Source organism: Macrotis lagotis, chromosome 1, assembly GCF_037893015.1.
Source record: "Macrotis lagotis isolate mMagLag1 chromosome 1, bilby.v1.9.chrom.fasta, whole genome shotgun sequence".
Classification (NCBI taxonomy): Eukaryota; Metazoa; Chordata; class Mammalia; order Peramelemorphia; family Peramelidae; genus Macrotis; species Macrotis lagotis.
The window spans coordinates 311,265,056-311,292,391 of NC_133658.1; the positions used below are offsets into that span (position 1 = coordinate 311,265,056).

General features: G+C 35.6%; 1 protein-coding gene across 4 annotated transcripts in view; it reads left to right on the forward strand.

Annotated features, from left to right (window-relative positions):
- ITFG1 (integrin alpha FG-GAP repeat containing 1) overlaps positions 1 to 27,336 on the forward strand; it is a 294,898-nt gene that overhangs the window by 96,911 nt on the left and 170,651 nt on the right. For all 4 annotated transcript variants that reach the window (XM_074211415.1, XM_074211416.1, XM_074211417.1 and 1 more), the window contains exons 7-8: positions 20,143 to 20,204; positions 25,981 to 26,065. In XM_074211415.1, coding sequence (XP_074067516.1) covers positions 20,143 to 20,204; positions 25,981 to 26,065 — 147 coding nt within the window. The remainder of the gene's footprint in view (positions 1 to 20,142; positions 20,205 to 25,980; positions 26,066 to 27,336) is intronic.

Below are 27,336 nucleotides of genomic sequence, written 5' to 3' on the forward strand. Positions count from 1 at the left end.
TCTCCTCCAATTTTAGTGATTAGTAGTTTTGTTTGTAAATAAGAGGTCATTTTACTTTAAGCATTTTCTATATATGTTCATAAAATCATAGTTTTTATCATGTTCTTAGTAATATGATTTGTGACTATAAGGCATGACATACTGCATCTGAAGTTGAAATTCAAAATCATCCAAAGAATAATAGAGAAGTACATTCTTAACCAGTCTGGGTTGTGGTACATAACCCCTCCCCTTCACTCAAAAAACCCCCAACAAAAATAAAAACAATTATAAGGGAAAAGAAGAAAGGATTTCATCTGAGAAGTATATGAAAAAAAACGAAAAGAATACTCTTTGGCCAGTCTACATGTTCCACTTGTACCTCTGTAAAGTTAAAAGATCAGGGAAGGCCTCCCTGCCCAAAGTCAGTGAGTCTTTAAACTTGAAGAATGGCACAGGATAGACAGGCTTGAATGAGTTGCAGTCAAATTATTTTCAAAAAGTATCCACATCTATGAGATATCCCCTAGAGTAATTTGAAAATTTGAATACGGTTTAATGCTATTTTCCTAATATTGAGCGAATCTCTCATTTCCTGCATAAATCTCATTTGGTGATAATAAATAAAGTATTTTAAATTTTTTGTGTCAACATAATTCTTTCTGTTTTTTTCCCCTGGGTATCAGAACCATTTGTCTCATACAAAGAATTATGTGAAGCACCTTCTTTCATGGTTGTTGAAAATAGTTTTTGTACATTAGGATCATTTGTTCTTTGAATGTTTAATAGAATCAGGCATGAATACAGCTGAACCTTATTTTATTTAAGGTTTTTAAATCTCATTTTGCTAATGTTTATGGGGTTTTTAAATATTACTTTAAATATTTTTTATTTTGTCAATTCACAGATTTTTTATTGTGTTATTTCAACATCAATTTTTGACATTTTATATGTAATATTCTTGAATGATTTTCTTTATACCCTTTCCTCAAATATTCAAATCATTCTAGGATTTCACTGATTTTGAATGTTTCCTCCAAAAATTCATATCATTGCACATTTATACTAGCCTATTATTATGTTCAACCTTTATTCCTGGCTTGCTATATATTCACCATGAAGGGTTCACCCAATGGTCTAAAGCATTCCTTGATTACTCAAGACATTGTGAAAGTATCAGTGGAGCATTCAGATTGCCCACTTATGATCTCTCACCCTGCCCACGGGACCAGTCCATCTTTTTTTTTTTTGCTCATTTCCTTGATTACATGCTTTACTTCTATTATTCATAATTCCTCATTCCTTATTTGTTATGGCCTGATCACAACTATATACCTTTGATATTTGAGTATATCTTACTCATCATTAGTTCTTTGTGAAAACTTGTTCCATATTTGGCAATCATTCATCAACACTTACAGAGTATTATTATTAAAGAGACATATCTTTGTTTTTGTGATGATCTTCAAGTTTTGAAAGAAGCTTTACAGAAAATCCAGTCCACCTTCCTTTCCTTTGATTCTGAACCAAATTCATTGCCCATTTGTTCTGTCTTGGATATATCCCAGTACTTCTGCTAGCTTCATTGTTCTGGACTCTGAGTCAGTGTCATGTCTAGTACCATACCTCATGGGTGCCATGGAGAAAAACCCTGCCCAGTCCCACCAGCTTTCTAGGCTTTATTGTGTGCCACATGTGGAGGATTAATATCTTCTTCAAAGCTCAAGAAGGCTTTTATGCTAGAACACCTTCTACAGTCAAGTTTTCCTATGGACATTGCTTCCGTTTGCTCTATTCACCTGACTTCTCCAGAACAGTCAAAATACCCCTGCCACCTGACCCTGTTCTCATACTTATGTCTGCTCTTGACTTTTATGAGGCTGGCCTTCTTGAGTCTCTCATTCCATATCTCTATCTTCTAGAAGTATGAATGTAAAGGGAGTTCCTAGAACAGTCTAAATATGTGCCTTTGTCAACTAATGAATTTTCTCAAATCATTAAATACTCAGCCTAGACACTCTATTCAGTAGTTAGCACATTCTTATCCCCTTATGTCAACTCCATTTCATGGATTTTGCCACTTCAACTTCACTGTTCATGGTAGAGGAATCAAAATATTCCTTGCTTCCAATTGCCACTTCCATAATCTCAACATCCTTCACTAAGTGAGTTTCCTCCCCTTTTAAGATTTAAACAATGCAAATTTATCTTGCAGTCTAGATCCCAAATGCTACTATGTATTGACCGCAAGAATATTTTGCTTTTTTCAAATGAGTTTAGTTCCTGACTCATATTCTCTCTTGCCTAGCTTTGCTCTCTGAACTACCCCTCTCCACTTCAGCTGGAATGTATGGGTCAGTCTATATCCTTATAGTTCTTCTCAACATCCTTGTTACTTTCTAAACCAAAATACCCTCATTCACACGCGAGACTATCTTCCCTAATTTTTATGTATAATCAGCATTTCTTTGTATATAGTAAGCACTTAATAAATGCCCTTTTTTCATTTATTCATTATTCACATTTATTTATTTAGATGAACTCTTTTCTTATAATTTTCTTAATTTCTCCTTTAATCTGAGCAAACTCTTTTTTTGTCCTTATTCTGACATATTAATTTGTTGACTTTTCAATGTTTTCTTTTTAATTTTTTGGGGGGGTAATTCAATTTTATTTTATTTTCAGTTCCAAATTATCTTTTCATCTCTCACTCTTTCTGTACTCATTAAAAAAGGAAGAATAATAAGTCCCATTAAAATATGTATAGTCATGCAAAACAAATTACCATATTAGTTATGTCAGGTAAGGAAAAGGAGGGAAGGAGGAAGGAATGGGAGGGAGACAGGAAGAGAGAGGACTATTGAGTCATCATGTCCATGATCAAAATTTTCCCTGTTATCCCAGTTTCTTGATTAGTTCACTTACCACTACTTTGAATATTTACATTTGCAAATAATTGGCAAAAATTGGCAAAAAATATTAAATGTTTACTATATTCATGACATTATGCCAAGCACTGGGTGATACAAATACAAAAAAGGCTCTCCCTCAAAAATTTTCCATTCTGATAAGGGAAAACAGCATGAAGAATGATGGGAAGGGAGGGGTGTTTTGGTCCAGGAAATCACAGTGTTGGCTATTAGTCAATGTGTCCTATTCAGGAATGATATGTTTGGATGAAAGGGTATAGGGTATCCATTCTCAGACACTTAATAATTACCTAGCCGTGTGGCCTTGGGCAAGCCACTTAACCCCATCTATCTTGCAAAAAAACCTTTAAAAAAAGGGTATAGGGTATTCAGGGAAGACTAGCTCTTTTCAGGATTGTTTTTTACCTGATTCACCTAACTCTCACCATTGATTCCAACAAATTGTGGCATTTACAGTAGCTGTAACCTGGCAAACTATTTTGTGATTTTTTTTTTAGATTTTTCAAGGCAATGGGGTTAAGTGGCTTGCCCAAGGCCACATGGCTAGGTAATTATTAAGTGTCTGAGACCGGATTTGAACCCAGGTACTCCTGACTCCAAGGCCGGTGCTCTATCCACTGCGCCACCTAGTCACCCCTCTAACAAACTATTTTGGCAAAAATACTAAACTAGGTTGAAAGTAACTAAGAGGTCTCAAATTTGTCAGTCAGTTAAGGGGTTGGTTACCTCAGCAGAATAGGTGGATGATAACAATTTGTTCCAATAGGCCATAAAAGCAGCAGAAGCAGGAGTACTTAGACCTTGGTTTGACATCAGAGAAGCCAAGGTCTTCCTCTGCATCTTGAATGATCCCTGATTTTTTGTCTTGCTCTTGGATGGCAATGACTGTGGAAGAGAGAATGAAGCTGCAACTTTAAGCCACTCTGCCTTATTTAAATCCAATTTCTGTACAAGTCAAAGCATATCCATACCATTTTATCATTTTTAACCTATTTCAAGGCCTGTGATGATAGGCAGGTGGTAAAGCAGTAGGTTCAAGTATCCTACCCACAGGCAGCCTAGAGGCCATTGGGTCATCTCACTGTATGGAAGCATTTGGTAGTGCCTTGAGTATCTAAGCAGGCTTTGCTTGCACTGCTCACCTCATGGCATGAAAAAGGGTTAGAAAAGTATCCTAGAAATTAACTGTTTCGGCCAACCCTGGCTTGCTTGCAAAGATCCCACCCCTTCAATCAAAAAACAAAACAATGAAGTGAAGCTGTGAAGCTGGTATAAGTTGTGCAATCAAAATTAGTGAACAAGGGGCAACTAGGTGGCGCAGTGGATAGAGCACTGGCCCTGGAGTCAGGAGAACCTGGGTTCAAATCTGGCCTCAGACACTTAGTAATTACCCAGCTGTATAACCCCATTGCCTGGCCAAAACAAAACAAAACAAAATGAAAGAAGTAAGAGATTCTACAAGGTAGAAGTCAGTCAATAAACATTTATTTAAAAAAAAAATTAGTTGGCCGGCTAGGTGGCACAGTAGATAGAGCACCGGCCCTGGAGTCAGGAGTACTTGAGTTCAAATCCGGCCTCAGACACTTAATAATTACCTAGCTGTGTGGCCTTGGGCAAGCCACTTAAACCCATTGCCTAGCAAAAGCTAAAAAAAAAATTAGTTAACAAGCCTGTATACCTCTCAAAAGTAGTTAGAGATAGGCTCATGAGGATGTAATTGCCATGCTATCATCATAAATGCATGACAAATGACAAACCCTAATGAGATCAAAGAAAGAGCTTAGGAAGACCTGGAAACTTGTAATCCTGGGTGACTTTAATCCCAGAATAGGCACAGACTTTCACACATGAGTTCATGAGAGGAAGAGTTGGAAAAATTTGTGCATCTTATGGCTTTCTCATCACCAACACTGTCTTCCATTTGTCCAAGCACAATAAAACCTCCTGGATGTACCCTAACAACAAACATTGTCACATAATAGACTAAGTTACTGCAAGGAAAAGGAAAAGACAAGATGTGAGAGTGACGGGGGGCAGAGCCAGGATGTCGACAAGAGTGGATCGTGTCTTAGGCGCTCTCTCATAAAACTTCAAAGCTAAGGACTTTAATTAAATTTTCAAGAGACAGAACCCACAGAGTTACCCAGTGAGGCAGTTCTCCTACTCAAGGTAACCTGGAAAAGAGCAGAAAGGCTCTGATCCCCAGGGTTGGAGGGGTGGCCTGCCAGAGCAACAGAACTTCAGCCTCCCAGAGGCAGCCCAGGCTGCTGGGAGCCACAGCTCCCAGCAGTGGGAGAGTTTCCTGACCTACGCCCCAGGGAGCACCGGGGGAACAGCAGGGGACCTCTGCCAGAACGAGCACGTGAAGCCCAGCCCTCAGGGTACACAGCTAGCAGCCTGGCCAAGGCAGTCCAGATCCAGGAAACAGAAGCAGTCAGAGCCAGTAAACAGGAGCCCCCAGGGCATGAGCCCACTGAAACTAGGGAAAGGAGTGAAGAGAGAGACTGCCGCCCTCTGCTCCTGGAATAGGACTCTGGGGTTCTGACCACATTCAGATCCTGATCGCATTCTAGGGCCCCCCATAGAATAGCAGAGCCCCCCCACCTCAGCCCCATGGCAGAGGGGGGCCACATATTGTCATTCACAGACCAGGAGGGAGGACAGCCTCACATACTGTGACCCTTGTGGGAGTGTCCCAAAAGCTCAGGAAGCACCCCCAAAACAGGCTAAGGCTGGGAAAATGAGCAAGTAGAGAAACAAGAGGAACACCATTGAGAAATATTTTGCCTGTGAGCCCAAGAAGGATCAAAAACTCAGTCTGAAGATGAGGAAGCACAAGCTCCTGTACCTGAAGACTCCAAGAAAAACAGAAATTGGGCTCAGGCTATAACAGAGTTCAAAAAAGACTTTGAAAATCAAATGAGGGAGTTAGAAGAAAAAACTGGGAAAATAAATGAGAGATGAAGAAAAACATAAAAATGAAGTCAGCAGCTTAGTCAAGGAAATCCAAAAGAATGCTGAAAAAAAATAGCATGCTAAAAACCAGCTTAGGTCAAATGCATAGAATAGTTCAAAAAGTTATTGAAGAGAAGAATGCTTTAAAAAGAAGAATTGGCCAGATGGAAAAAGCGATAAGAAAGCTCTTTGAGGGAAACAAATCCTTCAGACAAAGAATGGAACTCAGGGAGATTGATGAATTTATGAGAAATCAGGATTCAGTACTTCAAAACCAAAAGAATGAAAAATTAGAAGAAAATGTGAAACATCTCATTGAAAAAAACAACTGCTATGGAAAACAGATTTAGGAAAGATAACTTAAAAATTATTGGAATACCTGAAAGTCATGATCAGGAAAAGAGCCTTGACATCATTTTCAAGGATTACTACAGGAAAATTGCCCTGCTATCCTAGAAGGAGAGGGCAAAATTGAAATGGAGAGAATCCACAGATCCCCCCAAGAAAGAGATCCCAAAAAACCCCCAGGAATATTATAGCCAAGTTCCAGAACTCCCAAGTCAAAGAGAAAATATTACAAGCAGCCAGAAGGACACAATTCAAATACTGTGGAGCTGAAATCAGTATCTCACAGGACCTAGCAGCAACTACATTAAAAGCTCATAGCACTTGGAATATAATATACCAGAAGGCAAAAGAGCTTAGATGCAACTGAAAATCAACTACCCAGCAAAACTGAATGTCCTCTTCCAGGGAAAAAAGATGGACTTTCAATGCCAGGGGAATTTCAAATGTTCCTGTTGGAATGGCCAGAGCTGAACAGAAGGTTTGATCTTCAAATACAGGACTCAGGTGAAGCATAGAGATTGGAGGAGAAGGGGAAAATATGAGGGACTTAATGATGATGAACTGCATATATTCCTGTATACAAAAATGACACTGATAATACTCATGTGAACCTTCTCAATTAAAAGAGCAGGTAGAAGAAGCTTTTATAGATGAAGCACAAGAGAAAGCTGAATTTGAAGATAGAATATAGTGTAAAAATGGAGTCAATAGAAAAAAAGGGAAATGTAATGGGAGAAAGAAAAAGGAGAGGGGGAATAGGCCAAGATATTTCATATAATAAGACTTTTCTTTTTTACAGTGGGCTATTGCAGTGATATGGAAGGGGGGAAGGCAAGGGTGAATGAGGGACTCTTCATTTCATCAGAGGTGGCTAGGAGAGGAAACAGCATATATACTCAATGGGGTATAGACATCTGGAGTAAGAAGGAGAGAGGGGGACAGGGGGAAGGGGTGGGGATGTGAATTAAGGAGGAGAGGATGGACCATGGTGGGGGGAGGTCAGATATAATGCATTTTCCTTTTTACTTCTTGCAAGGGGCTGGGTTTGGATGGGACCATAGGGCCAGGTGGATTCTGGGCCTAAGGGTTGGTATGGGGGCTCGGGGCCTCTTGGCCCCAGAGCCAGGGATCTGTCTGCTGCTCCACTCAGCTACCCTACAGCAGAGTCAGAGTGAAAGGAGAGAGAAAATATAGTACATGGTAGTGGAGAAATACAAAAGGAGGGAGTTGCAATCAGCAGTGGCAATGGTGGAAAAATATAGAAGTAACTTTTGTGATGGACTTATAAAGAATGTGATCCACCCACAACAGAGTTGGTGGTGTTGGAACACAAACTGAAGCACAATTATTATTATTATCTTGGGGGGGGGGGGGATGCAGGGCAAATGGGGCTGGGTGGCCTGCCTGGGGCCACATAGCAGGGTGATTGTGGGTGTCTCAGGCTGGATTCAGACCCGGGTGCTCCTGACTCCAGGGTCGGTGCTCTATCCACTGCGCCACCTAGCCACCCCCTTAACAACATTCTTAATGAATTCCCAGCTTATTTCTTTCCCCACTCCAATGAACTGAAAAAGTCATACCTACCCCAGCCTCCCCACTTCTGTTTCAGTGATTTGGAGCACAAGGAAAGATCACATATTATTAAATGCCTCTTGTAGGGGCAACTGGTGGTGAAGTGCAAAGTTCAGGCCCTGGAGTCAGAAAGATTATCTTCTTGAGTTCAAATCTGGCCTCAGGCCCTCCCTAGCTGTGTGACCCTGAACAAGTCACTTAATCCTATTTATCTAAGTTCCTCATCTACAAAAATGAACTGGAGAAGGAAATGGCAAACTATTCTAGTATCTTTGCCAAAAAAAAAAAATCCAAATGCTTCACAAAGTGTTAGACATGATTTTTAAAAAAGCAAACTCAAGAATACCACCATATTGTACCAGACTTCTTACAATTATTAATTGAATTTCACAGCAATCCTGCATTATTATGCTTATTTTAAAGTTTAAAAAAATAAGGCAGACAGAGGTAGGGTAACCTACCCACGGTCCACACAGCTAATAAGTGTTCAAGGTCAAATTTGAACTCGATTCTTCCTGAATCCAAGCCTATTGTGCTCTGTTACCTAGCTCTAATCTAATGACACAGCTAGGTAATTGTGTCTAAGACCAGATTTGAACTCAGGTCCTCCTGACTCCAGAGCTGGTACTCTACCCTTTGCACCACCTAGCTGTCCCATAAGTTGTTTTCTTAGTCTATTGTAAGTTTCCTCTTTTTTGATGAAATTCCTTAATTTTTAAATTCTGAATGAATTGAACTAGAGAGGATGTCCCATGAATTTCCTTGATCTTGCTAGTTCAAAGACATTTTCTTGAGCAATTTCCAAAGAAACAGTGGTTGAATATTTTCTTTCTTGCAGTCTTTCCATTAAGGCAATAGTTCTATGATTATTTTTCCATTCTCATGTTTCAACTTCTTGTATAAATAATACAAAACTGATAGAGAGCTAAGACCAAATAATATCTATGATTTACACCACAATTCCTTTGTTATAGTTATAGTGTGCCAGCAACAAATTCTAACCCCACTCTCTCCTACTTTACCATTCTGTAGCAACAGGCAACAGAAATCAGATCTTCAGTCTTCTCCTCACTCCACCCTAGCCTTTTTGTGAAGAACATGGAGATCTAGAAAAACAGAAAAGTCTTTAACCAGAGAACTAAGGAACAGGGAGCTGAGGCAGGGCACTAATTAGTGTGAGTAGCAAATACCGTCAGATAAGAATGGGGGCTAGTACCCAGGGAAGAATAGTTTTGCCCATTCCCACTCCCAAAGTCACTTAAGAAAGGTTCTGAAGCCAAAAGAAAGTGAATTCCCTTACAAAAGAAGCAATTGAGTCAGCTTTGAAGTCCAGCCCTCAGGGATCTACCATCAAAAAGGAACATGTCAAGGGGTGGCTGGGTGGCTAGGTGGCATAGTGGATAAAGCACCAGCCCTGGAGTCAGGAGTACCTGGATTCAAATCCGATCTCAGACACTTAATTTACCTATCTGTGTGGCCTTGGGCAAGCCACTTAACCCCGTTTGCCTTGCCAAAAAAAACCCTAAAAAAAAAAAAGGAACATGTCAGAAAATCAGCAAACAATAATAAAAGGAAAAAATTGCTGAAATTATCAAAGATCATAGGAGAAAGAAAATATATTTCAAGACTTTGAATACAAGCAGACAAATCAACAAGGAAAACATTAATAATAAAGGGGAAAAATGATCTCCAGAATATCTAAACAAGTCCAAACATCTCAGCATAAACATTGAAAGACAAAAGAAAATGAAATCAATACCTACTGAGGCAGAGAACTCTGACATCCCTAGAGAGCATAGAGTCACAGTAGGATGTTCCAAAATATTTCAAGAGAGAATTATGAATTGTGAAAGCAGAATTTGTGGCCTGCACAATAGAACTGGAAGAATAGAAACAAAACAAAACGAAAATTATTAGGGATGCAAATATATAGAAATGAAGGATGGTCTTAAAGAAGAAAAACAATAATGTTAAAAGAACACATGATCTCTGTACAAGCAAAAGATGCTTATCTTGAAGGTTGGAGGCATGGAAACTGTTTAAGGAAAATAGGTCTCCTAGAAGAAGATTACAAATGAAAAAACCTGAGCACCATAATGCAAGCAGCAATACAGGGAAACAACCCAGAACTTCTTACACAGAAAACAAAATGCCAATCAAGAGAATCCACAGATTCCCTCTTGGTCAGGGCTGAGTAGGAGGAGAAATATGCTGAAAATGAGCATGTTGAATGTTTTTAAAAATTGATTGAAATAAAGTTCCTACATCATCAGTATGTTTGTTCTTAACATAAACCAAAATTTGTGTTTGTAACTACTTTATTCTGTCATAGTAATAACATGTCAAAAGATAGCTGTAAATTCTTATTCTTCTAGTAGTTATTAACCTGAATTTTTATTTTGCTAACATCTCCACATTTATTATTCATACACTTAAGATTTACATAAAAAATTATTTCTTAAAATTCTTAAAAACCATAAATGTTGATTTTCTTCCTCTCTTTTTGATGCCAATTCTAACCAGAGGGCTCTTCATTTGAAGGAAGACTACTGCAGTTGGCGAAGCTTAAAATGCAGTAACTTAATCTTTCTAGCTATGAATGGAGATAATTGAAGCATAAGCTATTTAATGTTTTTGTGCACATTTATTTCAATGTGTCTGTAGTTTCTGGGGAAGCGACTGCACGTGAATAGAATAATTCATTGTTTTATTTGAAGCAGAATTTTGTCTAGTAGAAAAAGATTAAACTGGGTACCTAAAGTTCCAGTATTTGCCTAGATTTGCCATGAACTCATAGGTGATTTTCTATGTGCTAGGGATTATTTTTTTGTTGGTAAATGGCAGTTACATTATCCATTACCATTGCCCTTGATGTCCTTGAGTATGCTTTTGTTAGCTTTGTTAAGTGTGAAATGTCTTAGCAATGAAGAGTGAGAACTTTGCTGCATTTTGACAAAAATTTTCTTCTAAGTGGTTTATTTCATTCTAGTCTTCTATTTCTGTCAAAAGTTTATGTGGGACAGCTAGGTGGTATAGTGAATAGAATACCAGCCCTGGAGTCAGGAGGACCTGAGTTCAAATCCAACCTCAGACACTTAATATTTACTTAGCTGTGTACCTTGAGCAAGTCACTTAACCCCATTGCCTTGCTCAAAGAAAAAAGTTTGTGATATGCTGCTGATATAACCTGATAGTTTTTCCAATAAAATTGTCTACTTATGCTGCCCAGGTTTGTAATGCTGGGGCTGTTCATGGGTCCAGTTCCTACCTACTTCCGCAGAATTTTTGACCTAGGCCTCTTGACCTTTTGCTTTGCAGGATTCACCATATTGATGCTGAATATAGTGCAGTCACCTACGTAACCCTTACTTTTCTAGGTAGCTGGGGATGACAGGCATATGCCATTATATACCAAACCCATGGTTTACTTTTTAATAAATTCTACATTTATTTCTCTTTTGTTCTTTATTTCTTAATTCAATCATTCATTTGGTTTTTGTTTTTTTCTATAACTTTTTCATAATAGGGTAATGAACTTGAGAATCTATTAAGTTTCTATTAGATGAACCTAATGCCAACACTCTTCACAGTTCAATTGCAACTCTTACTGAATAGTTAACAAAAGGAAATTCGCTGGAATATGTAACAATCATTCGATGGCACTCACCTTCTCTGTAGGCAACCTTCCTCATCTCTATATGAAAATGTTTGTGCTGAGCAGGAAAGAGGATATAGTAAATCACATGGTTTTCAGAAATTTACCAAGTCAGAGATAGCTCCAATGACACATGAGTGGGATTTTTTTTTTTTATAAAACTTGCAGAAACCAGAAAACTTCATCAGGAAAATGGGCCGATTCGTTACCCAAGATGATTTTGACTCCTTTTAAGGTAAACTAAACCTTTTTTTGCCAGAGGTAAGGAAGGCGGCATGGGTGTAATCTATTTGGTAGGGCTCATAGATAGGAGTCATATCACAAATATTTGACTATGAAGTTCACTATCCTTAGGCATATTTGCTATTTTCTAAACTAAAAACTTCTAAAAGATATCAGAACAGAATTTAATACTATGTTTCTCTTAAAATGGCAAGCCAAGTAACATAGTATATAGAAAGCACTGAGCCTGGAGTCCAGAAGACCTGATTTCCAATGTGACTCGATACAAAGTAAGCTGTGTGACCCTGGGCAAGACACTTAACCTGTATCTGCCTCAGTTGCTTCCCCTTTAAGATTGTTGTATTTGTGAATCATTTAGCACAATGCCTATTAGTGCCACATATATAAATGTTTGTTACCTTTCTCCCCTTCACCTGTTTAAAATGCATCATCTTTTAGAGATTTTTATCTGCCAAGTATATGTGAAGCAACTCCAGAGGACAAATATCTAGGTCTTGATTCATTTATCTTTCCTATTGACCTTTTATGAATAGGAGATGCATTTTGAATTATTTTTTCACTAATATTGATAGGTTGCCCTAAGCCATATCCACATACTATGCAGTTCTACTTGTTATCATTGGAACACATTTCTGAGCTTGCTGACCACTGAGGGTTAGAGATACCTGCCATCTGTAACTAGGACATAATTTATCTGCAAAGCTAAATGATCTGTGTAATGCTTAAGTCTTTGCCCTTTTGTTGCAGACAAGATACTTTTGTAGTTCTGTGGTCTTAAAAGTTTTTGATAATTGTAGGGCAGTTAGGTAGTACAATGGATAGATATTGACCTTGGAGTTAGGAGGTTGGGAGTTTGAATCCAGCCTCAGACACTTGGCACTTAATAGCTGTGTGAACTTGGGCAAGTCACTTAACCCTGATTGCCTTACATCTCCAGTTGTCCTGATTCATATCTGGCACTTCACCCAGATGGCTCTGGAGGAGAAAGTAAGGCTGGTGACTTAGCACACCACCCCCCTCACTCAACACCAGTTCATGTGCTTGTCATGCCATCACTTCCCGGATGTCATGGTCTTCTTCAAAAATGGACAAACATTATTAAAAGTCTTTAATTAAGACTATTTTACCCAAACTGCATAATATACTAGCCTGTTCACTCCACTCCCTTCAAAAGGAAGTTTCTCTTTTTGAACATAGCACAGAACTTCTTCTGACTATATTCTTGTGAATCAGTAGCAAATGGTCCAGTTGTGTGTGGCATCAGTTAATCCCTAATGCATTTTGCTGTGATGATGACTGTCCATTTTCAGATCATTCAGAAATCTTAACTTTTAAACATTCCTAATATAATATTCACTGTAATCAGTTCTTTTGTTTTAATGAAGTTAACTGTTGTCTAGAATTTCCATATAAAATTGTATTGAAGAATTGCTATTTTTATGAAGTTCAATTATTTTTTCAAAAATTAATGAATACATGCATATACATACAGGTCATATTTGTGTTTCATATGTGTGTTAATGGAGAAAGAGATATGTATATAGACTTATTTTAAAGTTTATGCTTTTTTCTTTTGAAATTGGAGCACTGGTGGAGTTTGTTTTATAAACAGAGTACTCAGCCTCATATCCACCTTCAGAATTATTGTGTTTAACAGGGAAAGAAATCATTTTTGCCTAAGAATACAATTTTATTTCAGTAAGTGAAAACATCTCCCAGTATTGTTATAAGATCGTTGAAGGAAATTTAAACTTATTGAGAGTTTTTCCCAACATTTTTTTAGGATGTATAAGTTTAAGTTCTTAGTTACATATAGCTTAAATGATGTTTAATTTTTCTAGGTCTCTGAGAGTATAGTGTAGTTTTATAATTATTATTTTAATCATCTTAACTGTCCACATAAAACAAAATTAGATATAAACTACAATTTTCTAAATAATTTTGATGTGATTTTCCCCCTTCAGAACAAACCAGGATTCCCACATAAACCTTGACTAATTTCCTTTTTAAAAACATAAAGATTAATATAGCTTTAATATTCTGATGAGTCAGACCATTATTTTAAGACCAGACATTTTCCCTCAGTAAAACTGACATTCTATTGACTTTATGCTGACATTATAGTAAATAAAGCTCCAAATTTGGTTTTTGGAGTTCAGCTCCCCTTGACAGGGGATGTCTAATTTGACTGTCAGCTTTCCTATTGTTTTTAAAGTAATATTATAAAGTTCTGATTTTTTTTCTGTAAAACAAATCTAGTATAATTGTAATTAGCTATAAAGAAAAAATTTCATGTGATTCAAAATTTTTAAAAGTTTTCATATTTTAAAAAAAATCCACATCTCTAATGGAAGTATGTAGTTTCAGATTTAATTTAGTTGAGTATGTTGTTCAGGTAGAGTTTTCTAATACAGGAATTCTCTAGATCAGTAGTAGCTTAAGTCTCTTTCCTATTTATCCTGTTTTGGTAGCTGTAAGATACAAAACTATGTAAGCTAAACTGGTTATAGTGTACAGATAGAAGAAAAACTTCAGGGGAAAATATTAAATTATCTTAGAGGTATATGAAAGAGAAACCAAAAGCAATAAATATATTTCAAGTTTTATAGGCCTTTCAAATGTATGTTACTTAATGATCATTGAAAATCACGGGAAATAGGAGTAGCAAGGTAGCACAATGGCTAGAGCACCAGCCCTAGAGTACCTGAGATAAAATCCATCCTCAAACACTTAATTGCCTAGTGACACTGGGTAAGTCACTTAACCCCATTGCCTTAAATAAATAAAAAAAAAATTTCAAAAAGAAAATCACAGGAAATACAATTTTTAAATTTTTTATTATTTTTTCTTTAGATTTTATTAATTTTGAGTTTTACATTTTCCCCCATTCTTCTTTCCCTCCCCCACCCCCATAAAAGGCATTTTCTTTATATTGTTTCCATAGTATACATTGATCCAAACTGAATGTGATGAGAGAGAAATCATATCCTTAAGGAAGAAACATAAAGTATAAGAGATAACAAGATCAGACAATAAGATATCAGGTTTTTTTTTTTCTAAATTAAAGGTAATAGTCCTTGGTCTTTGTTCAAACTCCATAGTTCTTTCTCTGGATACAGATGATAATCTCCATCACAGACAGCCCCAGATTGTCCCTGATTGTTGCACTGATGGAATGAGCAAGTCCATTAAGGTTGATCATCACCCCTATGTTGCTGTTAGGGTATACAGTGTTTTTCTGGTTCTGCTCACCTCACTCAGCATCAGTTCATGCAAATCCCTCCAGGCTTCCCTGAATTCCCATCCCTCCTGGTTTCTAATAGAACAATAGTGTTCCGTGACATACATTTGCCACAGTTTGTTAAGCCATTCACCAACTGAAGGACATTTACTTAATTTCCAATTCTTTGCCACCACAAACAGGGCTGCTATGAATATTGTTAAACAAGTGATGTTTTTATCTTTTTTCATAATCTCTTAAGATACCCAGTAGTGGTATTGCTGGATCAAAGGGTATTCACATTTTTGTTGCCCATTGAACATAATTCCAGATTTTTCTCCAGAAAGGTTGCATGAGTTCACAGCTCCACTTGTTATTTTATTATTAAGTGTCTGAGGCCAGATTTGAACTCAGGTACTCCTGAGGGTCAATGCTTTATCTACTGCATCACCTAGCTGCCCCCCCCCAGAAATATTTTGAAAATAATTTTATTTTTTCATTTAAAAATTGCAGGTTTATCTCAGACAAAGCAGCAGCAAAAAGAGATAGCGTTAGAAGAGATAAGGAAGGAAACTTTATCCTCCTAAAAGGTACCATAGACAATAAAGTCATTTCAATATTGAATATATATGTACCCACTGGGACAGCACCCAAATTCTTAGAGGAGAAGCTGAAAGAACTATAGGAAGACATAGAAAGCAAAACTCTACTTATGGGAGACCTCAACCTCCAGCTATCAGATCTAGATAAATTGAATCATAAAACAAACAAGAAAGAAATTAGGGAGGTAAATAGATTGTTAGAAAAATTAGATATGGTAGACTTATGGAGGAAACTGCATGGGGATAGAAAGGAATATACCTTTTTCCTCAGCAGTACAGGGAACTTATACAAAAATTGACCATGTTCTAGGACATAAAAACCTAATGATCAACTGCAGAAAGGCAGAAATAGTGAATACATCTTTTTCAGATCACAATGCAATAAAAGTCATATGCAGTACTGGGCCAAGGAGATATAGACCCAGAACAAATTGGAAACTGAATAACCTCATTTTAAAAAATGAATGGACCAAAAAACAAATTATAGAAAGAGTTAACCATTTTATCCTAGATAATGATAATAATGAAACAATATACCAAAACCTATGGGATTCATTCAAAGCAACTCTCAGGGGATATATTATAGTTCTAAATGCTTATATGAATAAATTGGAGAAAGAGGAAATCAGTGAACTAAACATGCAACTAAAAAAATTAGAGATAGCTGTGTGGCCTTGGGAAAGCCACTTAACCCCATTTGCCTTACAAAAACCTAAAAAAAAATTAGAGAAAGAACAAATCAAAAATCCCCAATTAAGTACCAAATTAGAAATTCTAAGAATTAAAGGAGAAATTAATAAAATTGAAAGCAAAAAAACTATTGAATTGATAAATAAAACCAAAAGTTGGTATTATGAAAAAAACCAATAAAATTGATAAACCTCTGGTCAATTTGATTAAAAAAAAAGAAAGAAGAAAACCAAATTGCTAGTATCATAAATGAAAAAGGTGAACTCACCACCAATGAGGAGGAAATTAAAATAATAATTTGAAATTATTTTGCCCAACTCTATGCTAATAAATTTGATAATCTAAGTGAAATGGATGAATATTTACAAAAATATAAGTTGCCCAGGTTAAATGAAGAAGAGATTAAATACCTAAACAACCCTATCTCAGAAAAAGAAATTCAACAAGCCATTACTGAACTCCCTAAAAAAAAAAATCTCCAGGGCCTGATGGATTCACAAGTGAATTCTACCAAACATTTAAGGAACAATTGGTTCCAATACTATATAAACTCTTTGGAAAAATAGGGAAAGATGGAACTCTACCTAACTCTTTCTAGGAAACCAATATGGTACAGTTACCTAAACCAGGAAGAGTTAAAACAGAGAAAGAAAATTATAGACCTATTTCCCTGATGAATATAGATGCAAAAATCCTAAATAAAATCTTAGCAAAACGATTACAACAAGTCATCACTAGGATAATACATTATGATCAAGTAGGATTTATTCCAGGAATGCAGGGTTGGTTCAATATTAGGAAAACTGTTAGTATACTCAATTTTATCAACAACAAACCTATGAGAAATCATGTGATCACATCAATAGATGCTGAAAAAGCTTTTGACAAAATACAGCATCCATTCCTATTAAAAACACTAGAGAGTGTAGGAATAAATGGACTGTTCCTTAAAATAATTAGCAGTATGTATCTGAAACCATCAACAAGCATTATATTCAATGGGGAGAGGCTAGAGGCATTCCCAATAAGATCAGGGGTGAAACAAGGGTGCCTATTATCACCACTACTATTCAATATTGTATTAGAAATGTTAGCATCAGCAATTAGAGAAGAAAAAGAATTTAAAGGAATTAGAATTGGGAAGGAAGAGACAAAACTCTCACTCTTTGCAGATGACATGATGGTCTACCTAGAGAATCCCAAGAAATAATCTAAAAAACTACTGGAAACAATTAGCAATTTTAGCAAAGTTCCAGGTTATGAAATAAACCCTCATAAATCCTCAACTTTTCTATATATGTCTAGCAAGAAACAACAGGAAGAGCTAGAAAGAGAAATCCCATTCAAAGTAACCTCAGACAATATAAAATATTTGGGAGTCTATTTGCCAAGACAGACTCAGAATCTTTTTGAAAACAATTATAAAACACTTCTCACACAAATTAAATTAGATTTAAATAACTGGGCAAATATCAACTGCTCATGGATAGGTAGAGCTAATATAATAAAAAATGACAATTCTACCAAAACTAAACTATCTGTTTAATGCCCTACCAATCAAAATTCCAAATAATTACTTTAACGAGTTAGAAAAAATTGTAAGTAAATTTATATGGAGAAATAAAAAGTCAAGAATTGCCAGGATCTTAATGAAAAAAAGTGCAAAAGAAGGTGGCTTAGCCCTACCCGATCTAAAATTATATTATAAAGCATCAATCACCAAAACTGTTTGGTATTGGCTAAGAAATAGATTGGTGGACCAGTGGAATAGACTAGGTGTAAAAGCAGGAGATGATTATAGTAATCTGCTGTTTGATAAACCCAAAGAGTCCAGCCATTGGGATGAAAACTCCCTCTTTGATAAAAATTGCTGGGAAAATTGGAAGTTAGTATGGAAGAAACTTAGATTAGACCAACACCTCACACCCTTTACCAAGAAAAGATCCAAATGGTTACAGGACATAGACATAAAAAACAATACTATAAGCAAATTAGAAGATCAAGGACTAGTATACCTGTCAGATCTCTGGAAAGGGGAGCAGTTTACAACTAATGGTTCTGACAGAGGATTCATTTCTAAAATATACAGAGAACTGAGTCATATTTTTAAAACAAAAAGCCATTCCCCAATTGACAAATGGTCAAAGGATATGCAAAGGCAATTTACAGATGAGGAGATCAAAGTAATCTATAGCCATATGAAAAAATTCTCTAAATCATTAATTATTAGAGAAATGCAAATTAAAGCTTCTCTGAGGTACCACCTCATACCTCTCAGATTGGCCAGTATGACCAGGAAGGATAATGATCATTGTTGGAAGGGATGTGGGAAATCTGGGACACTATTACACTGTTGGTGGAGCTGTGAACTCATCCAACCCTTCTGGAGAGCTATTTGGAACTATGCCCAAAGGGCAACAAAAATGTGCATACCCCTTGACCCAGCAATACTACTACTGGGTCTATACCCTGAAAAGATGAGGAAAATGGGTAAAAACATTACTTGTACAAAAATATTTATAGCAGCCCTGTTTGTGGTGGCAAAGAATTGGAAATCCAGTAAATGTCCTTCAATTGGGGAATGGCTTGGCAAACTGTGGTATATGTATGTCATGGAACACTATTGTTCTATTAGGAAACCAAGAGGGATGGGATTTCAGGGAAACCTGGAGGGATTTGCATGAACTGATGCTGAGTGAGATGAGCAGAACCAGAAAAACACTGTACACCCTAACAGCTACATGGGAGTGATGTTCAACCTTGAAGGACTTGCTCATTCCATCAGTGTAACAATCGGGAACAATTTTGGGCTGTCTGCAAAGGAGAGTACCATCTGTATCCAGATAAGGAGCTGTGGCGTTTGAACAAAGTGCAAGGACTATTCCCTTTGATTTAGGGGGAAAAAAAACAGATAGCTTATTGTCTCATCTTGTTACCTCTTTCTCTTTAAGGATATGATTGCTCTCTCATCACACCCAGTTTGGATCAAGGTACAACATGGAAACAAAGTAAAGACTGACAGAGTGCTTCCTGGGGGGGGGGGGGAAGCAAGATTGGGAGAAAAATGTAAAACTCAAATAACATCTTTAATAAAAATAAGTTTAAATTTAAAAAAATACAAATAAAAATTGCAGGTTAATCCAGAAGTTTTCACTTTTCAGAAGTTTACATGTTTTATCTCCACACTACAGTTGTTAATCTGATATATAGATGAGGGGTCTCAGAAACAAATAGTCTTAGACTGAAGTCTAGACTGTATTTTAAGCTTAGGGCTCTCTCTGTCTCTCTCTGTCTCTGTCTCTCTCTGTCTCTCTGTCTGTCTGTCTCTCTCTCTCTCTCTCTCTCTCTCTCTCTCTCTCTCTCTCTCTCTCTCTCTCTACCCCAGAGTAGCAGTGATTATTCACATTTATCTTCTTGCCAGCAACAGCCTATGAGAACAACTACTATTATTATCCTTTATAGGAAAAAGGACTGATCTGCCTCAGATCATCCAGCTAGTAAGATCTCCTGACATGAAGATCACTGTTATTTCCATGATGCTGCTTTTGTATTAATAGTTTGTATTTAGGATTTTCATATAATTGTTTCTTGTAATAGGGCAAGATATCTCAAAATGTTAAGACTTTTTTCTGCCTTGAACATTAGTATGATATTTTCACATTTGATTTTTTATAAGTAATAGTTTAAAACAGAAAATGTCACAATATTACATGAAAGAAAAATTTACTGAATTCTATGTATAATATTGGTCTTTTTTAAATTTTTAAATGGCTATTGGGTCATGAAAAATGACTAGATTTACTTCTGAAAAGTCTATCATTAGCTGAACCTGTTAAATTTTTTCCATTTATTCCTTGGTTATTAATCCATAAAAGTTGCTTCCTCTATTGTTGAATGTGCACATCATATTGGCTGTCAAATTTGCAATTATAACTTTATTTTTTCCAGATTTGTTCCTTACTACAATATCAAGTTCTGATACCTTTCAGTTTGAAATATGGGAAAATAAGGTAAGAAATCTTTTAAAGTTTGGTATTTTAAAACCATGATTTGCAGCAGAAGCACATAAGTAAAGGAAATATAATCAAAGCAATCACCCTAGTATTGGTTTCAGAAATAAATAGAAAAAACATTAAGAGCCTGTAGTTGCATTGTTGCATTCAAACTGCTGAAGGAAATGATTCACTCAGCATCAATTCCTCTGCAGGTTTTTAGCACAACTGCCAATTAAACCAATCAGTCTACCCTAATGTGCATGTTAACAGGGTTCCTGCAGTGTTGTCAGCTGTTCTAAGAGGTTACTGTCATTTAATTTGTCAGCATGATGGTTTATGAAGAAAAATCTTTTTAAGGGATTAATTTCTCCTCCTTCCCTCCAGGCTTATATATTTTTAGTCTGGTTTAAACCTGACTAAAAGAAATTAGATTTAGATATGAGCTTACTGCCAAGTTGACTGAATTGAATTGTTTCTTCCAGTAAAATGTTTTAAAAATACTACTCAAATTTTTTTTGGGGGGGTGATTTTGAGATTTCATAAAAAGAATAATTCAACATAGGCAGACTGAAATCTTTTAGAAACAGGATGATTAAATTTCCTAAATTTCAAACAATTTCAGCATGAGAAATCCCTTATTTGGTCCAGATTGGTTCCATCGTCCTTGTTCTTTTACTAATGGGTTAACTAAAAAATGAACAATAAGATTTATCAGAACTATATATAATGTCATTTTTTTTTAATTTTACCACATCATTGTGTATTTTCTTAAACATACTAGGTGTTCCTTAACATTTTTTGATTTGTTGATTTTTAAGTTTACAAATAATGTAAGAGACTTTACGGGAACTTGGCAGTTATAAACATTTCCCTCATCAACTAAATGCACTATTGTGAGGAGACATTCATTGGAAACCATTTATTAAACTCAGGATTTAATCTTTTTATACAAATGAAAAGACAAGAGCATGACAAGTTGAACATTATTCTCAACGTGAAAAAAAGAAAATCCTTGAATGTGTACTACATTGATACTAGATTTAAACATACCTGTGTTCATTTATTCATCAAACTTGTATTAAGCATTTATATACTATATGCATAAATAAATGTGTGTATATGGATATATGTATAGTTGATGATTATGCTGAGGAGGATAAAATTTACATTAAACAATCATGTTTCTTATGAAGCTTGCTGTTCAGATGTGAAATGTGTAAAATACATGTCCATGTATGATTTGAATGTGTGCAATTTTAATTTTTTATTAAGTTATATGATAAAATAATAAACAGTTATTTCATACAGGCTGTGCAGGTTAACTTCTAGGGTAGTAAAGTACAAGAAATAAAGATAATTATAATAGAAAAATAAATTCTCAATTATCAGACAAAATCATGGGTAAATATGTGTATAGATTTGTTATAATACATTTTTCTTAGCTTATATAATCATAGAATCAAACAAGTATGTTTGTATGTACATATTTATTACATGCCTACATTTCTGATCCCAATACAGTATAATACATTTATATTATATTTATTTATATTGTCATGTAACTAGGTTCTATCCTCAACCCACTTTTTGTCTCTCCATTTCATCTCTTTCGATCATTTTATCTTTGACTTCAATTATCACCCATATGTCCTCAAATCCAAAGTCTCTGTCTCTTCTCTGCTCTGCTCAGTTCTGATGATTTTCTCCACTTCAGTGATCTTGAGGATTCCAAACTCAACATATCCAAAATTGAATTCATTATCTTACTCAGAAAACCTTCCTCTTCCTCTGATTTCATTTTCTTTTAATAAGGGACTGATTTCTCCTCCTCTCCTTATTACCAATCCCTCGCCCCATATATCCATTTGTCATTTCTCTGAGCTAATGAGCATCTCTTGATTGATAAAAATTGAAACCATCTACTTTTCTCACTGTCTCAGAAACCCGTGACATCATTTCCACTTCTTTTTTCTCATGACTCTGACAATGAAATGACTCTTCTCCTTGCCAAAGCAATCTCTCTACATGTGTCCTTGATTTTATATAACATATTGCAGTCTTAAACTTCTCTTTAATCTTCCACCTCTCCCTATCCTTTCATTCCTTCACTACTACTTTCAGATATGCTTGTCTCTATCATTAACACTTCAGCCAAACTCCTAGAAAAAGCTCTCTTCAGTCACTATCTCACTTTTCCCCACTCTCACTTACTAGATCTTCTAATTTTGTTGACTCCTAATTTCATCATTCAATTGCAGCTTCTGTCTCAAAAATTATCAGTTATTTTTTTAATTGACCAATCTGATGGACTTTTTTCCAATCATTTTCCCAGACTCTGTCTCCAACTTTTCTTACTCAATTAACTCTGTGTTTGTGTTTGTGCATGTACACACACATGCATACATGTGAGTTTTTCATAGATCACTAATTTTTATTCGAATTACTCCAGCTTTATATATCCAGCCCCAGTCTTACCAAGCTTCTATTAGATGTTTCAAATTCAGTGATTTTGAAACATCTCAAGTTCAACTCATTACCTTTCTTTTCAAACCCACTACCCATCTTCCAAACTTCTCTATTTCTCTTCAAGGCATCACCATTCTTTTCGTTTTCCAGATTTGTAACCTTAGAGTTATCCTCATCTCCTCATTCTCCCTCCCTCCTTATATCCAATCAGTTGCCAAATCTTGCCATTTCTACCTCCATAATGTTACTGATACCTGATAACCTTTCTATTCATATAGGTGCCATCTTGATTAAGGCATCAGTCATTTACCAAATCTTCCCAGTTCTACCTCCATAATATTTCTCTCATCAATCCTTTCTCTCCATTCACACAGCTACCACCTTAATTCAGGTCCTCAGTCCCTTAGTTTTTTGCAGTGACCCTCTAATTGCAATAGGGGATGATATCTAGGAAATCGAAATAGCCTCAAGTCTCTGCTCCCTTCAGTCTATCCTCCATACTGCTGTCATTAACTATAATTCTGACTGTGTTAGTCTCCTGCTCAATAATTAAGTCTACTGGTTTCCTGTTGCCCAAAGTATCAAATGTTAACTCCTCTATTTGATTTATAAAGCCCTTCAGAAGATTGCCCAAATGTTCTGAATATTTTTTCAAAATATTTTTTCAGGCCCATTGTACAATTACTCCTCCTCTTCTTCCAGAGGCATTCCATCTCCTGTCTCTGTGTCTTCATGCTGGTTGAATTTTAAATGCATTTCTTTCTCACCTGTCTTTTAAACGTCTTCCTTCAACTGCTGGCCCATCCTCTTCAATTACCTTGTATATAAATATAGTACTTTATATTTGTTCTGTTTAGATATATGTTCTTTATATTTCTTTTATTCAAAGTAAATCCTTAAGAGTATTCCTTGTGTTAATATGCACATATATGTTCATTTACTTGTACATATATGCAAGCACAAACATAACATACATGTTCCCATTCCTTTTCCTCTTACAGGAATTGAGAAGACCCTTGACTCTTTGCCCCTGAAATGAAATGAATTAAAAATAAAAGCCTAGCACAATCAATGTTTAATAAATGATGATCCACAAATTGCTTCTATAATTTTTTCTACCTTGATAATATTATTTTCTAGAAGTTTTGGGAAATAATAGTTGAATTGAATCTTGAAAAGAACCAATGATTTATAGAAAAATGAAGAAGTAGTACATTCCAGGTAAAAGGAACAAAGAATACAAACTCATGGAAATGAGAGATGGCATATCATTAGCAAGGAGACCTTTTATGTAATAAAGCCAAAAAGGTAGATTGGGTTGGGTTGTAAATAGCTTAAATGCCAGACAGAGATATTTGTATTTGATTCTGGAAAGAGTTGGTAACTATTGGAATTTATTCAGTGATAATTTCAGACATGCACTCTAAGTAAATACTTTTGATGACTTTATAGAAGATGAATTAGAGTGGGGAGAGATTTAAGAGAGGGAATACTATTCATTAGGAAGTTCTTGTTAAAGTTTTGAGGAAGGGGCAGCTAGGTGGCCTAGTGGATAAAGCACTGGCCTTGGAGTCAGGAGTACCTGGGTTCAAATCTGGTCTCAGACACTTAATAATTACCTAGCTGTGTGGCCTTGGGCAAGCCACTTACCCCCATTTGCCTTGCAAATACCTAAATAATAATAATAATAATAATAATAATAATAATAAAGTTTTGAGGAAAGGTAATTAATGCCTGAACTGAAATAATGGCTTTATGAGGGGAGCTGAAGGGTCATATGGAAGATATGACAGCTATTCACATATGTTCTCTTGATATGGCTTGAGTTATATACCAAGCTTTCTTTAAACTTGTTCCCCGCCCTGCTGTTTCTTGTTGCTTTATGAGTCATTACTCATATTGTACTATTTTTTCATAAAATTTTACAATCACATTTATAGTCTTAAGATAAAATTGATTTCCATATTTGTCTACTAACTAGAAGACTTGGTGCTTGTTAACTGAGATTTCTAGATCTTTTGATGTCTCCTCTTGATTGCAATTGATTTTTATAAATTAAACTTCCTTAACAAATGTTGATAGTATGGGTGTATATTTGTCCTTTTATTAATTTCCCCATTTGTGGGGGATCAATTGCTTATTTAAATAGATCAGTTTTGCCTTAGTTGCATACTATAGCATCTCATTTTTTTTAATTTGCTTCTTATTTTAATCCTTGATTTTTTCAAACCAATGGAAAATTATTCTATCAGAAATTAGTTGTTTCTTGTTTATTAAAATATGATCATTACTTTTGTAATATTATTAAGTGTTCATCTTATCTACCACCATTTGACTTTATCCAAGCAAATGTTCATGCTACATGAATATGAGACTACCACATCATAATCAGCAAGTCTTTGGCTTTTCTCTTTTCTTATTACTAAACTTTTCCAAAATTTTTTTCACTTTCCTTTCTTAAGCCTACCTTTGTATTGATATAATTGAGTTACTGAAGTAAATGTGGCTTTCGTTGGAAGATGTTTTCAGTATATTCTAAAAATATCTTTGTCTCCTCATACTGTATAAGAAATAAAAGGTTTGGGCAGGTGGGTGGCACAGTGGATAGAGCACTGGCCCTGGACTCAGAAAGACCTGAGTTCAAATCCAGCCTCAGACACTTAATAATTACACAGCTATGTGACCTTAGGCGAGTCACTTAACTCCATTGCCTTGCAAAAAACAGTACAAATTTAAGAAACTCATAAGTTGAAATATATTCATAGTGATTCTTCTGAAAATGTTTATCTCTGACATTGCAAAGACAAAATATATCCCATGAAATGTTACCTTTGGATACACATTTTAAGGTCACCTTAGCCAACTCCTTCATTCGCCCCTACAAGGAAAACTCACAAACTGTCTTCATTTATAACTAGAATGTCTAGACTCATACAATTCCCATTCTCCAGTAGTATGTCCCTAGGCAAGGGTCTTACATTTTAAGTACCAAAACAGATTTAAATTGTCTTAGAACCATATGATCCCACCATTATCCTGTCAGCATCCTAATGATGATGGGTTATTAAGACCAGAGAATTCATCATCAAGCAGTAGCCTACAAATAATAAACTTCCCTATACCTGCTAGACTGAACCTTTTAGGCTATTGCTAAGCCAATACTTGAAGTTTCTCCAGCATTCTACAACTTTACAAGATTTTTCCTTTGCTGAGATGGAGTTATAGAACCCTGGGTCACCTTCAGAAGGTATCGGGTTAGCATTTTTTTTCATATTTTCAGAATGACTCACAGCATTTTTAACAGAAGTATTTCTGTGTTTAACAGGATGGAAATTTTTCTTCTGCCAGTTACATAATTCAGAAACCCCAAAACATGAAGCTGGTTGGTCAGTCAGCATTTGCAGACTTTGGTAAGGATGATTATTTGCTTGAATCCCTCTTCCTCCCTTACCCTTAGAAAGATGTAAGATCTTTTCCATTTCATTTAATAAAATCAATTCTTATTACTTTTCTTGGGTATTGGAAAATGTCCAGTGTCTCTAGATCCATTGCAGTTGGAAAAAAAAACCTGTGATCTCATTTAGACCATTGTTTAATGTTTAACAATTATTTAATCTATTCACATGAAGTTTCACATAGTTATTGCTTCATAATGTATGTTTCTGTCAAACAACTACTTTTTAAATAAAAAAATAACAGGGGGGGATATTTTTCTTATAAATTCATAAAATAGAGTAGCAGCATGCTGTGATAGATGGGCACTAGACTGAGAGTCATGACTTTGATGACCTTGGATAAAGTCATTTAACCTCTTGTGCCTCAGTTTCTTCATCTGCCTCAAATCAGGCAATTGAACTTGATATCCTGTAAAATTCCTTTCAATCAATATATGATCTATATAAACTAGACCATATTCCTATAAGACAATTCTTAATCATAATGTATGTGTGTATATGAATATTATATATACATACTCAAATGTCTATAAAAATGAAAATAAAAGTATATTTGAAGTTTTTCATGAATTTTCTTTATTTTTAGGTGTTTTTTCCATGTATAATGATTTTTGATTTGATGAAAAATATTTACTGTATTTTCCATACTATTTATGTTAATAAAAAGGTATTTCATAATATTTAAGGTTCAAAATATTGATGCTTGGCCGAACTTCTTCCCCAAAGAAAACTGATTAGAAAAATATTTGTGCATTTTCATTTGCATAAGAGCATGTTAGACATGAACCATGTAGACACAATTCCAGTTGAACAGTTCATGAAGGTCATAATGGATCATATATCTAGATCTAGAAATTTAGATCTCAGAAATCATTTAGTTCATCCGCTTTATTTTATCAATTAAAATGGAAACAGACATAAAGGTGTAACTTTACTTGCCTAGGGTCACAGAGATATTAAATGATAGAATTGAGATTTAAATCCAGATTCTCTAGTTATAAATCCAGCTTTCTTTCCCTTCTGCGGCATGCTGCATCCTTTTTTTAACCTATTCCAAAAATCAAAGGAAATCTAATCTTATGACTCAAGTTATTAGCTCTTTTATAAAAACATCATGAATTCTCAGTTATGGATTTTCCACCAGAAACAAAATGACTTTCCCTTTTCTGTGACCTTTAGATTCAGCTTGATTTGCAGGTTGCCAGATTAGTTAGAAACATTCAAAA